The sequence below is a fragment of the Pelobates fuscus genome, chromosome 1 (genome assembly GCF_036172605.1).
Source record: "Pelobates fuscus isolate aPelFus1 chromosome 1, aPelFus1.pri, whole genome shotgun sequence".
Lineage (NCBI taxonomy): Eukaryota > Metazoa > Chordata > Amphibia > Anura > Pelobatidae > Pelobates > Pelobates fuscus.
Genome location: NC_086317.1, coordinates 355,432,047 through 355,446,833, shown reverse-complemented (window position 1 = coordinate 355,446,833; position 14,787 = coordinate 355,432,047). Strand labels below are relative to the sequence as shown.

Below are 14,787 nucleotides of genomic sequence, written 5' to 3'. Positions count from 1 at the left end.
GTAAAACACCTTTCCCATATGATGGGAGGGGGGTTGGTCACCTAACCAAACACATTCACTGACACTCACTGACGGACACACAAATTCATCCACACACTCACAAATTATTATTATTTGTTTTATTTTAATTTATGTCCCCCCAGCCTCACCACCTTAAGGAAGACCTGAAGGGAGCAGTGCGCATGAGTAAACAGAGCAAGAAGAGCTCCCTCACTGCCCGCCTCCATTGCTCGAAGTCGACCGCCTCAGAGCACCCTGAGGAGACCAGTGCTGAACGTGAAGACAAAAACCCAGGCACCACGTCAAGATTCCTAGACGCCATGGATTTGTTGAGCCAGTCCATCAACATTACAACAGACTTTAGCAGGCAATATAATCATATTATTCTCACAATATCAGTTTTATAAAGTAAAAAATATTTCCAAATGTGCATTTACCAAAATGGCCAACATATTTTTGATAGGTTTATCATATGATTCACCTAATGTATTTCATTTGTTCCAGTTTATGCTGGTAAAGTTGCTTGAGTGATCAGTACTGCTCCATTCACAATTAAATGCAGTCTATAAATAATAATGTATTAAATAAAGTCTAATTACCGTAAATTGTATTGGGAAGAAAATTTAATAGCTGTTGCTTCTAGAGCTCTATTCTGTGTGTGAGAAATCAATAACTATGACTGCAGTGAAAGCAGTCCAATCTTAGTAATTGCAATTATGAATGTACATATCTGCTGATGTTACTAGCTATAGCAGTGGAGTGTTATATTCCCACACGTTAAATACCAAACAGAATGGATAAGCACTTAATATTCTTAGAATCCCAAACTAGATAGAAATGTATGCGAGACCAATACTCTTTGTGGTGTTCTATAGATAATGGTGATTAAGTACAGATGATTAAACTATTCCAGTAAACATGTGTAACATGAAATGTTCTAAAAGTATTAGAGAGACATAAAACAAGGTTAACGATTTCACACAACAACACAGCATCACTTTATAAGTTTCCAGAGGCAAAAGCCATACACTGATCAGCCACAACATTAAAACCACGTGGCTAATATCGTATAGGCCCCCCATCATGCTAAACCAGCTTTGATGCATCAAGACATGGACTCCACAATATATCTTTAAGTGTCATGTGGTATCAGGTACCATGACATTAGCAGCAGATTCTTTAAGTCCTATAAGTTGTGAGGTGGGCACTTTCGGTGGTGGCCACTCTGACCGGTCTGTGGCAACACAGCCCCATACGCAGCAAACTGCATGCACTGCATGTTCTAAGACCTTTCTATCATGGCCAGCATTAAGTTTTTCAGCAATTTAAACTACAGTACCACTTATGCGTGAATGGACAGGCAGGCTGGACATTGTCCCCACGTGCATCAATGAGCCTTGGGCATCCATGAACCTGACTACAGTTTACTGGTTGTCCTTTTGAGAGTTGCCATTTAAGAGATGATCTGACCCAGTGGTCTAGCTATCACTATTTAGCCCTTGTTAAAGTCACACTTTAATCTTTTCGTTTGTCCATTTTTCCTTTAACACATTAAATTTAACAACCAACTGTTCACTTGCTGCCTAATACATCCCACCTTGTGAGAGGTGCAAATGTAACGATATAATCAATGTAATTCACATCACCTATTAGTGGCTTTAATGAACATTACTTTTTCATATTTTTATTTATTATTTCCAGTTTTTCTATTTATATGGTTTCATCCTTTGCCTCTTCTTCTCAGTCACTGATTATAATTGTATTATGGGCCTTTTAAGGATTCTTTTATAACCATTTGTCTAATTTCTGGGTATAGAATGGTGATACAAATACCCTTTTTTCTTCCCTTTTCTTATGATTTTTGCTGGAGATTTGCATATTTATTTTTTTGCAGTGGAAGGCATCAACGTAACCAGAGAGAAGGGCCACAAGAAAGCTTGAAAAGCAACTAACTGTAATGAGCCCACAGGTGGGAGAGCTCGATGCGGATTGTCTTAGGGCAGTCCATGAGAGCCTCCCCCTTGATTAAAATACTGGGATGTTTGACTCTGGGTTAGACTGCCACCACAAAAGGTTCTTCTTTTTGCCCCGAGGAAGTTCCAGCTAATGGGACGAAACGCATAGGACTGCACTTTGTGAAAGCTACAGAGTTGGTTTTATTGACTACGTTCACTTATATGTTTTTTGTTAATTTAATTTTATTTTCTTCCGTTTGTGCCATCCTGGGAGAGAGAGGACTGGTAATCAGGCCCCTATCTACTTGATGTGCTTTTAATATTTTTAAGTCTTGTAGGTGCATATTATATATTGAGTTGTGTTTGATATCAATTGCTCTTGGCCATTAGTGCTTTCCTTTTTTCCTCTACATGGATATATCATTAAGGAGACAAACAGCCTGATTCAGAGATTTGTTTGATGTGCCTACTATGAATGATGGGTTTGTGAGAGCAATTTTTCACCTATCATATTTTTGATATGCATACAGTATTATCCTACGAGTCTCTCTATTCCATTTGTATTACAGATGTTGTTTTCTTGTTTTGTCTTTAATGTTGTGTCTGATTGGTGTATCATTTACTTGTAAACATTGCTTCACTCTTTTGGCTTTATTGTAAATCTACAGCATTGCTTATTCTCTTCAAATAGATTGTCAACCTTACTAACCACACAGTTGTACATAACATAATTACCGATTATTATTCTATGGACTCAAATTGAATTATCTAAATGGAAATCACTAATGGATGGATATTGCAAGGTCTTCTAGGCAACTAAAACTAGATGACAATATAACTGTCTAATGTTACTTTTATTATTGATTGACTTAAAATCTGAAAGTTGTTTCTTTCCATGTCTAACTTAATTAACATTTTTCACAGACAAAGTATTCGGAGCTGCTGTAAGCACTACCCTTATATAAACCCGAGGATATGATGACCTTAAGAACAGAAATGATTTAGTCTTGTAATATAATCAGACAATCTGTCTGGAGGCAAAGTGTTCTCCATGTAAAATTCTATGTCTGCGGGTCACAACAGAGCTTGTTTAGTTTACATACTATGCAGATTTTTCATTTTATGTTATATAACATGAATAGATATGAATTATGTAAGCCATACTAGGGATTCTGTACACGTAGTCCTACTGGTCTCTGCTTAATTCCAAATTTGAATCCAAATAACCAAGCAGGAAAATAGCCAAGTTGAAGAATTTTTTTACATTTTGTCTATTTTGTGCATTGCTCCATAATTCCAGATTTAATGAATACTCTCATTGCGCCTCCATCATATGACTAAACAACCAAGTTCATCAAGAAAATAATACTATTTTAAAGTAACACGATAACGTTAGGAATACAAACAATTATTTACTTACCTTTTTCCAACGGCAAGGCTCCTTTGTGCGGTCTTCCTCTCCACCTCATGCAAAGTCATCGAGGAGGCATGGCCTCCTCTGTATTGGTCCAATCCAATGCCCCTCATAGAAGAGCATTTGGCACCCAATGTGTATGCATTCAAGCACCCACATAGAAAAGCTTGTCATTCATCAAATGACCGAGTTGTACATATGACAGTATGACAGCCACTAGTGTTGGATTGTTTAAAGGACCCAGACCACTTCATTTAGATTAATTGGTCTGGGTGGACAAGGGTTTCTTTAATGCCTTAGCTTATGTTTTCAATATAATCTCTTATTTCTATGTTAAAAGTGAAGTTGACACTTGGAGTGTTTTCAGCGAGATCACAATCCACAAACGTTACATCTTTTTTCTGCAAGTAATTCCACCAACATTAGAAATCATTATTGACCTAAACCCAGGCTCAGGCATTACTATGACTCAACTTACTAAAGTGCCCCCCACATCTCACCTACGCCTAGCCCAATGCTTTCCATCACACACAACAAGGGAATAGGGGGCGGATTCCCGCAGACGATGTGGCCATCCGCGGAAGGACGCGATTACATACCCATACACACAATCCTACATAACGGGTCGATACGACCACTGGACACCCTTCTGGAAGGACAACCCCAGACGCCGCTAGCGACGCTCCGTTACCTACAGGTGAGACATTATCATGATAGTATGCGGGACAAAGAACGCCTACATAGGGCACGCACGTGGTTTGAGGACTGCTGCGAAAGGAACACCATCATGGACAACGCGATCTCCATACTCTACCAGCACCTCCTGACGGGACATCTGACAACAAATACACCCTTTCGCAGACAATGGGAGGAACGGTTGGAAACTACCTTTACCCCACAACAATGGGACAAAGCACTTCTGTGGCAACACAAAAGCTCGGTCAGCTCACAATATCAAGAAACCAATTACAAGCTGATAACCTCCTGGTACAGGACCCCAGTCCTGTTACACAGAGTATGCCCAACTGTTGCCCCAACGTGCTGGAGATGTCAGAGGTCTAGAGGAACGATAATGCACATTTGGTGGGAGTGCAGCGAAATAACTCCGTTCTGGAATATGATCAAACACCGAATAACAGATATTCTAGGCGACATACCGGACTGGTCAGCTGCTTTAGTCCTCCTACATATCTCACAGATGTCGCTGTCCTCCTATAAAAAGTCTATCCTTAGACATCTTTTGAACGCGGCTAAGTCGCTCATCCCGTTATATTGGAAACGGACGGAAGTGCCTAGCGAAGAGGAATGGATCCGCAAAGTGGAGGACATCCAGGGTGCAGAAGCACTGCAGGCATCCCTACAGGATAGAGGCAGTAAGCATGCCGAGCGGTGGTATCCATGGTTTGCCTTTGTATCACGTAATTCACGGGGCTAGGTCGGTGAACCGATGTCACGCGCAGGGATGCTGGACATCCCGTGGTGAGGCCAATGTATGCTCCCCGACGCTAACCCCCCACCATCATCCTCTATACAACTGACGAACCCCTGCCTCCCCTCCACACTCTGTCCACGACTGCTTCTCCACACAACCGTTACTGAACAACCGACTGACCGACTAAACCCCAACGCGCACATCCGATCAACACCGAGGGCTCTGAACCCACATACCCAAACGACCCTGGAACCACCCTACAATAGGCAGGAGACTTCTTACACACACTCATAGGACACTCTACCCGATACCCATATAACCCACTGGAGTAGAAACTGAGACATATTAGACACCCCTTATCCTCTCTCCCCCTCTTCCACCTCTCCCCCCCCCTTCTTCCCTCTCTGCACCCCCTCTCAACCTTTACCCGCTTGGATCCCTACCTTTACAATAGGTACTCTAACACACTTTCATGCAACCCAAGCATGCGGAGGCATGACGAGACAACTCCGACTGTCGGACAAGTCTTTGTCACGCTATAGCGTATTCCATATGCCGTAAAGGGCGACACCTTCAGAGATAAATCATCTGAGCTTATAGAGCCACCTACAACGGTACTTCTTTCTAGAACCTCAAATGGGTAACCGATGTTATGTGACCGTTTATTGCTTATTGCCGCTGTATAACACACTGTATTGACCCCACTCTGTTTAAGAATGATGTCGTACCCTTTCTTTCCTTTTGTACCCACATGCTTTTTTGACCTAATAAAAACCAGATTTAAAAAAAAAACAAAAAACAAAAAACTTACTAAAGTGTGCTTAGACGAAAATATTATAATTATATTTGCATTATTGTTTTATGGAAACAAATGTCCAGGGCTCAGTGACACCTTAAAATAGCATATAATACATGTAATAGCCAATCCGCCTGCATAAAGAATAAATAAATTAGATGATTAAAATGCAGCTCTGTCATATTTAATGAGTCTGAACGTCATTAAAATTATGTTTAATAATATATCTTCTCTGCATTTAATTTCACCAACTAAAACAAAATCACATTAAAAGTATTGTCTTTTCAGTAATACTTACCAAAGCTTCTGAGGCACATTGAAATACATAGCAAATATACTGGTTTATCCCGGGCTCCAAACATTCACGGCAGACAAACCCAAAATGATCAATGTGTTTAATACCCTGGAAAATGGAAAACAGAAAACAATGACACCACTAGGACAAATATAGACTAGGACAGACACTGCATAATATTCATTTACTACGCACGGCATCAGGATCGAATGTTTAAAATGAAATATTGCCTTGACGTAATTTCTCTTAAAATAACATAGCTCAGCAGTAAAGAAGTGAAAATATATAGCAGCTTTTTATTTATTTTTTTATTAATTAAAGTGTTTGCAATTAAAACTGTTCTATTACTCATAGAAAGAACACAATTAACTAACCTTTACTTGACATCTAAATATTTGAATTGCCTGTTTTATAAGTGATAGGGGAAATTGTGTAATTTAGTTTTTGTTAGACAGAGAACGGAAAGCTTCTTACAATAATCTGGTAATTCAGTGGAAGCAGCTAAATCTATAATCCAGTCACCTTCACCCTTTAGAGAGCTGGACAGCCATTCAGCTGTATGCGTTCAATACTCCCTGCCTGCTTCCATGTATGATCACATGAAGGTGAATGAATGAATGGCACTAGCAGGACACAATGGGAGCCACACAACCCTTTATTTATCATTATGTACTAAGAATAACCTGTTTAAAAACACAACAAGCAATTGCATTGCTTACTACACTAATGACAAAAGCTCCTTTTAATGGTAAAGGCATGCTAGAAAAGTTATATTACTGGGTCCCACAGTATTTATTACATTAATTTATGTCCATGCTATTATTATCAGGGTTTATACTAAAGGAAAAATATAAAGTGCATTTCAGATTTAAGGCCAAAATAGCCAATATGGAAGCATAGCTGACGTATAGAATTTTTTCCAGTTTGAATTTTGAATTTAAGGCCAATGTAGCCACTTTGAATTCTCGTTTTAGTGAATGATCCATTATATGTTATCCATAAACCCACTGTCACATTGCCGCTTGCTCTGAATAGAAGGTAAACATTTACAGCATAAGTTATTATTCATTGGTGATCTCACTACTAAAACTAGCTCACAATTGGAACACTTAAAAAGTTACTACGAGCACCATGACCACCTCACTGATTTGAAGTGATTATGATGTTTGGAGTTTTCAGGGCTAATCAAAGTGAATTAAAAATCTATCTCAAATTTAAGGCCACTATAGCTTCTTTAAGTCAGGATTCCAGTTTTGCTACTTCATGTTGAAATTCACTTTGAATTCTCACTTTAGTAAATAACCCTCTGTATATAGCATTTTACTAAGGAGGTGTTACCCCACCTACAGCAGCATTAGCCAACCTGGATGGAGAGTTTTGGGCCATGATATTATTAATCTTGCATATTTTGCATTGGCTGTCAGCACTCATAGCATGCCAAAGACTGACAAGCAACAGCGCACACACACTCCTCCCCCCACCTGTCCTCCCCACCTCACTCGACTAACATCACTGTAGGAAGATCTGGCTGCACGGAGAACATATCGCAGGTATGTTTTTGTTTTATTTCTATTACTGGAGGAACCATACTAGCAAGACTTAATCCATCCATAAACAGAGTTTAATTCAAACCCTTATTTGGTTGGAGTAACCAAGGTCTCTACATTCAGTCAGTACTGACTAATAATTTAAACTGTACATCTTAATTTATACAATAAAGTAACAAATTAATTCTTAGAGCCTTTGTATTTTCTTTTATTAAAAAACAAAATGGAAGAAATACAATATTTGACAACTGAAGAACAAAATTGGATCAATTAGAACAGTCAAATGCTTAAAGGGACTTGCATCACTTTAAGACAACTGTCTCATCCAAATGCTTTAGCTTTGAATGAGGCAGTTGCCTCACTCTGAAGGCTAAAAAAAAAAAAAAGCAGGTAGCGAAGATATATATATTTTTAAATTTACCTGCTCTAACTTATCAGAATACTGGAAAATACATACCTTTAACAATAAACGTACCTGAGAGCATGATGATATATCTTTGAAGTCCTTTTCAAGCACCACACTTTTCGTATCAGGACTAATGAGATTAATTTCAAATCGCCCAACCTGCAGAGATAAATAAATTAACAAATAAAAATAGCATCAGGTGGTTATATTAAAGGGACACTATAGTCACCAAAACAACTTAAGCTTTATGAAGCAGTTTTAGTGTATAGAAGTTTCCTCTGATGTTTTACTGCTCAATTATCTGTCTTTTAGGAGTTACCGTATATACTCGAGTATAAGCAGAGTTTTTCAGCACATTTGTGCTGAAAACCCCCAACTCGGCTTATACTCGAGTCAATTGTCTGTATTATGGCAATTTACATTGCCATAATACAGACTGGGGGCTGTGGGGGTTACAGAGCGTTTACTTATCTCTCCTGCAGCTCCTGTCAGCTCCCTCCTCCTCCGCGCCGGTCCGGTCAGCTCCCCTGTCAGCTCCCAGTGTAAGTCTCGCGAGAGCCGCGGGGACATAGTGCGGCCGCGAGACTTACACTGTGAGCTGACAGGGGAGCTGACCGGACCGGCGCGGAGGAGGAGGGAGCAGACAGGAGCTGCAAGAGAGGTAAGTAAGAGCTCTGCCAGCCCCCCTCCTACACAGTGCCCATCCCCTGGACCACCAGGGAGTGAGAGCCCCCCAACTAACAAGCAGGGAGGGGGGACAAATTTTTTTTAAATAATAATAAAATAAAAAATAATAATAAATAATAATTAAATAAAATAAAAAATAATAATAAAAAATAATAATTAAATAAAATAAAAAATTAATAAAAAAAATTATTAAAATAATAAAAATAATAATAATAAAATTGCCCCCCCCCCCCACCAAGGCTCTGCAACACACACACACTGCATTCATACACACACACTGCACTCATACACACACACTGCACTCATTATATACACACACTGTAAATAAATATTCAATTAATATAATTTTTTAGGATCTAATTTTATTTAGAAATTTACCAGTAGCTGCTGCATTTCCCACCCTAGTCTTATACTCGAGTCAATAGGTTTTCCCAGTTTTTGGGGGTAAAATTAGGGGCCTCTGCTTATATTCGGATCGGCTTTTACTTGAGTATATACGGTAAATCGTTTTGCAGCCCTAGCCACACTTCTACTGGCTGTGATTGACACAGTCAGCATGAAAAAAAAGGCCAACTCAGTGATAAAATGCACAATAAGTTAATGGATGTCGCTTAATAGATCTATCATTATATGTGAATATATAAACATAAAATAGTAGCAACCTTATAAATGGCAAGATTCTAAAAGAACACTGCCACTAAAAGTTTGAACAAAATAATTATCCGAATAGTCTAGTCGAGAGTGCTTTAGAATAAGGTAGTTAACCTAATTTTATTTTGCTCAAAGACTCATTCAATTATGGAAGTACTGCAAATAAAATCTCAGTTGTATTATATTTTAATGTTAATTTTAGAGAAATTAGAAATATAGTTAAAAGACATTGGGTTGTGTTATTGAAACATTGGTAACTGTCTAATATTTTACCAGAGAAACCTTATATCACTTCTAGGGGGGCAACTAACATTAAGACCATCCTTACAAGGGACAAATTAATTTAGAATAATCCGGTTAATTTTTTTAATAGAAGGAAAGTATTTTTTGTGCAACAAATATCATGGTTGCAAATACAGTAAAAATTAAACACAAAAGGACTCTGAAGGATTCTGAACCGAGCAGACGCATGCAGTAGTTGCTCCGCACCGAACAGGCCTAAAATTGAGCACTAACGGACCAATCTGCCCATAAAAGACATCATGTCACAGTCTAAGGGCAAGAGAACTATGGACAGGCAGGACAAAACAATTTGTTTTGCCGTCAGAACCGGGCAGGGGAGAATCTCCTACCGCTGGAATTGAGCCAAGATGGCGGCGATGAGATCTCAGAAGCGGCACAGCACTCACCACTTCCCGGCGCCTCTGTCATCCATGGTGTCCTAAGGGAGATGCTGGAAGAAATGTCCAGCAAGATCCTGGCTACCCTGCAAGCCGCAATTGGGGACGTCTGCAAGGATCTCCAGGAGATGGGCACGCACACCTCTAATATGGAGGATAAAATAGCAGAATTCGCCAACGCTTATAATGATCTGGCAGGCAAAGTAGGAGGCATAATAATCCAGATGGATGCATATGAGCTCAAGCTGGCGGACTACGAGCATCGTGCGAGGAGGTACAACCTCTGTATTAGAGGGATGGCAGAATCAATTGCCCCGCAAGACCTATCTGCATTTGCCACAGGCATCTTCCGAGTACTGGCACCTGATTTACCGCAAGAGCTATTCGTGATGGACAGAATCCATAGAACAGCAAGGCCCAAATTTCTCCCGTCAGAAACGCCTCAAGACATTCTGCTCCGCTTACACTATGTCCACACGAAGGAGGCGATAATGAAGGACCAGGAAGGACCTATCTGACCCCTACACTGGACTGATGATCTTCACAGACATCTCGGTATCTACTCAAGTGACGGCGATCATTCCAGAACATCGCTGGATCCTTACGAGAGCATCACCTGCCATATCGCTGGGGATATCCCGCTAAACTATTTGTGACCCGCAATGGGAAGCTCATGGTGATATATACACCCGAGGAGGGGACAAGATTTCTCAGAGAGTGGGGTTGTATTCAGGAAGAATCTCCCAGCACCCCACCAAACGTCCAGCGTATTTCCCCCGAATGGAGATGTTAAGCCCGCTGTCAGAGACCATATGACACAAAACCGCAAGTATACCAATCCCCATGACAAGGGACTTTAGTTAAATCTCTCCCAAGCTAATTGGTGTTCATTTAAAGGGAAAAAAAAACATCATAAATAAATATATATATATATATATATATATACACATATATATACATACACACACACACACACACACACACACACACACACACTTACACAACAAAAACAACAGAAAAACAAAACAAAAAAACATTTATATTCAAGGGGAGAGATAGTCTGAGAATAGTATGGTTTTTCACCAATTACTTGCAACGCTAGCAGCTGGTTCTACGATTTCAGTTTACAGCAAATGTACCACTGTTTATCAAAGCATGTTATTATACTCTGTTTGTCAAGCTCTGAAGGGCCCCGGGGGGTTAGCATAACTCCACCTATGGCCTTGTGCGACCCCCCATATGGTTCAAGAACACTATGCCTTCCCCTCCTTTTGACCTAATTCGGGGGGAGGGGGGGCGTAGGCGAGTGATGGGGGAGCGGGGCGTAGGCGAGTGATGGGGGAGGGGATCCCCTGTGGTCCACTCTCTTCGGGTTTATTCCCCTCATACTGAACCTTTACTTGGGCAATGGTTATGTTATGAAGCCACGTGCTTCGGCCCCCTAGGCACTAGCTTACAGTGCCATGTCAAATACTTTACTCTACTGTTTTGTTTTACCCTAGTTCTTATTTTAGCTCAAGGCGAGGTGGGTGGCCTATATCCCCCACTCCATATGACCCTTGCTGATAGAGACCATAACCCGAACTTGCCCGCTAGGGAATCTCAGCAGCAGCAAAGAGCCAGAGCTACCGCTCATACTTGGAGTAAGACGTTCATCTCGTTTGAGCTGGGACGAGCGCTCCCCCCACAAGGTTTTGATCCGATGTGCGGTCATGGCCAAATTTGGAATTCCAGATGGCTTCCAAGCAGTAATAAAGGCTCTATATAGCACACCGACGGCAAGAGTGCTCAATGCCGGCTTCCTTTCAGACCCATTCAATATAACTAATGGTACGCAACAGTGGTGTCCGCTCTCCCCTCTCTTGTATGTAACGGCATTGAGGCTACTAGCAACTAGCATTCGCGCAAACCCCGACATACACGAAGTGCAAGTAGGCAACCGGGTATATAAGGAAAACTTGTTTGCTGACGATGTCTTGCTCACGCTCAAGCAACCCCAAGTATCTCTACCGAACTTACTGAAAGAAATCACAATCTATGGCCAAAACTCCTACTGCAAGTTCAACGTCACTAAGACACAAGCCATGAGCATAGATATAGATGCGAACACACTACACACATTACAACAATATTTTGCATTAGATTGGAGAGCAGACTACTTCTCATTTCTGGGACTAAAACGTACGAAAAACCCACAAGGCCTATTTAAACATAATTACGAACCCTTGCCAAGGGAAATAGCAGATCTACTGCAAAACTGCCATGCAAGTTTCTCTCGTGGGTGGGCAGAATTGCCGCTGTCAAAATGACCCTACTACCGAAACTTCAGTATCTCTTTCGGACAATCCAAATACGATTGTCCAAACCATATTTAAAATAAATGCAGAAATTATTCGCCCAATTCATATGGGCTAAACGGAAGATACAAGTGGCATCAAAAGTTTTACATAGGTCTGTAGAAAAGTGCGGACTGTGCTTTCCCAACATAAAATTCTACTATAAAGCTGCATTGTTGTCCACTATAATATCATCACACAATACAGACCACACCCCACAATGGATAGATATTGAGGCCTATTGGACATAAAAAAAAACGAAACTCCCGCACCTGATTTGGCTGCCAAAAATCTGGCCTTAAACCTACCACCAAATTGTTGCACAGGACACGTTGTCAACTAGTTGACATACTTAGCATTCCTCAACATGTTGTATACCTCATCCTGCTCAGGGGAGGACACACAGGGGACCATGGTTGAATCTATAAACGCTACTATGTGAACTACCGCTAGCATGCAAATTTTAGATATCGCTGTCATACTGTACTTTCGTGTGTCAACCGGTATGATATTTACTTGATGTGTTACTACACCGACTACGATGTACTGTGCATTGTATTTTGGGTTTTTTCGTTCTCACTTCCCATTTTCTTTTCTGTACCCTAACTTTAAAAGCAATAAAAATTGTCAAATTCAAAAGGAAAAAAAAAATTAAACACAAAAAGGAGTTGATAAATTCTAGGTAAAAATTCAATAACAGTTTAGTATTAGTATTAGTATTGAAGATTTTTATTAAAGGTTTTACTAGAAATGTTATTTAAAATTAAGAATATAATAAAGATTACACAAACACGTAATTAATATTTTAAAAGAACAACAGGGTGTCAGCACATTTTAAAGGGGTTCTATAGTGTAAGGAATGTAAAGCTGTAATTCTTATGCCATAGAACCCTCTTTCCCCTTCCCTTGCGCCCCCAGCCCCAGCACTGTAAGGGTTAATAAACCCTTACTGTCCTCACCAATTCCAGTGCCGATGTCGCTCGGTGCTGGTTCGGCGCTCTGCCTCCCCTGACGTCACCTGTTGGGGGGGCTAATGCGCATGCTCGGCGAGCGCATAAGGTCCTTCCCATAGGAAAGCATTGCTGCAACATCCTCATGCAGAGAGTGAGGACGTCCAGCATCAGTTAGGCAACGAACAATCAACTAGCCTGTCTGATTGAATAGTCATTGAACTATTAATGCCTGGACTGCATAAGTCCATTTATTGACTGTGTTGCTTAGCACCGCTCATAAGTGCTGATCTTTGAGGAGGTATAAGTATGAAGAATGGGATGAGTAAATCTGTGATCTGATGAAGCTGACAAAACATTTCATTGCGTTCAAACGTCACAACCCCACTCCCCTGGAAGTTGCACTACGAGTGTATGGTGCTCGATGAGGCCTCAGCTTGGAGTGTACCTTTTGGTCTATTACTCTCGGTCAATAGAGCAGAACTTTATCTGCTTGGTTTGTGAGTGACTACTTTTCCTTTTTTTTTTATATATATATATATTTAATTGTTCCTTAAGGTATTATACTATTTCTGTGTTGTTTTTTTTTCTCGTATATGTGCTGATGTGGATTTTGTTTTCAAATGTTGTAAGTGCAATATCCATTTTAATGTGTGTACACTTTTATAAAGTACCTATATATATTTACACTGCCCAATTTTTGGAAGTGTGTAATTTGAAAGCACTGTTAAATCAGATGTTAACTTACTTTAGAAGTTTGTATCTTCTGAGTTGCAAATTAAACTTTAATCACACACAGGAGGCTCCTGCAGGGTCTAGCAAGTTATAAGTAGATTAGAAATTCTAAATTAAATAGACTGTGCAATAAAGTAAGTGTAAACATTAGATCCCACTTTACAAGAAGAGTTTAGTAAGGCTGTGCATATTGCTTGCAGGCAAGTGTCATTAGGGCTACATAAACAAAGTGATTTAACTCTAAATGGCAGAGATTTGCGCAGTGACAGTGCAGGGTTATGATCTATACAACAAAAACTGTTTCATTAAGCTAAAGTTGCTTCGGTGCCCATAGTTGTTTCGGTGCCCTTTACATATAATTCAATATTATACACAAGCTATAAACATAAGTATAATGTGGATAATGTTATGAGCAAATAATGATAATGTACTGGAACTTCATTCTGATCTGTCACCAACCGGGAAACTAGCTTAAAGTTTAGCTGGAACGCAAGCTGTGAGGGTATATATCTGACCCTACAGTCATACTGCTCAATTATATGCCATTCAGGAGTTAAAACATTGTTTATACAGCCCTAGTCACTACTCCCCTGACAGTAACTCATACAGCCGGCCTACACACTTTCTGAAAAAGAGCTCAAACCTTTAACTTCCCTTATTGTACAGTCTGTTTAATTTAGAATTTCTGATCTCCTGTTCTGCTGGTTGCCTATAGAGCCTGCAACAACCTCCTGTGCATGACTAAAGTTTAATTAACAGAGCAGGAGATATGAACTTCAAAAGTAAACATACTGTGCATTAAGATTGGTTTCAAAATTATTCTTTTTTCACAGAGGCTGTATGAGTCACAGCCAGGGGATATGTGGCTAGTGCTTAGACAGAAACATAGGTGATTTAAATCCT

The 14,787-nt window shown here is 40.0% G+C and overlaps 1 protein-coding gene across 2 annotated transcripts in view; it reads right to left on the bottom strand.

Annotated features, from left to right (window-relative positions):
- TBC1D4 (TBC1 domain family member 4) overlaps window positions 1-14,787 on the bottom strand; it is a 173,517-nt gene that overhangs the window by 49,901 nt on the left and 108,829 nt on the right. For both annotated transcript variants that reach the window (XM_063425922.1, XM_063425927.1), the window contains exons 3-4: window positions 7,915-8,004; window positions 5,896-6,000 (exon numbers count right to left, since the gene is read on the bottom strand). In XM_063425922.1, coding sequence (XP_063281992.1) covers window positions 5,896-6,000; window positions 7,915-8,004 — 195 coding nt within the window. The remainder of the gene's footprint in view (window positions 1-5,895; window positions 6,001-7,914; window positions 8,005-14,787) is intronic.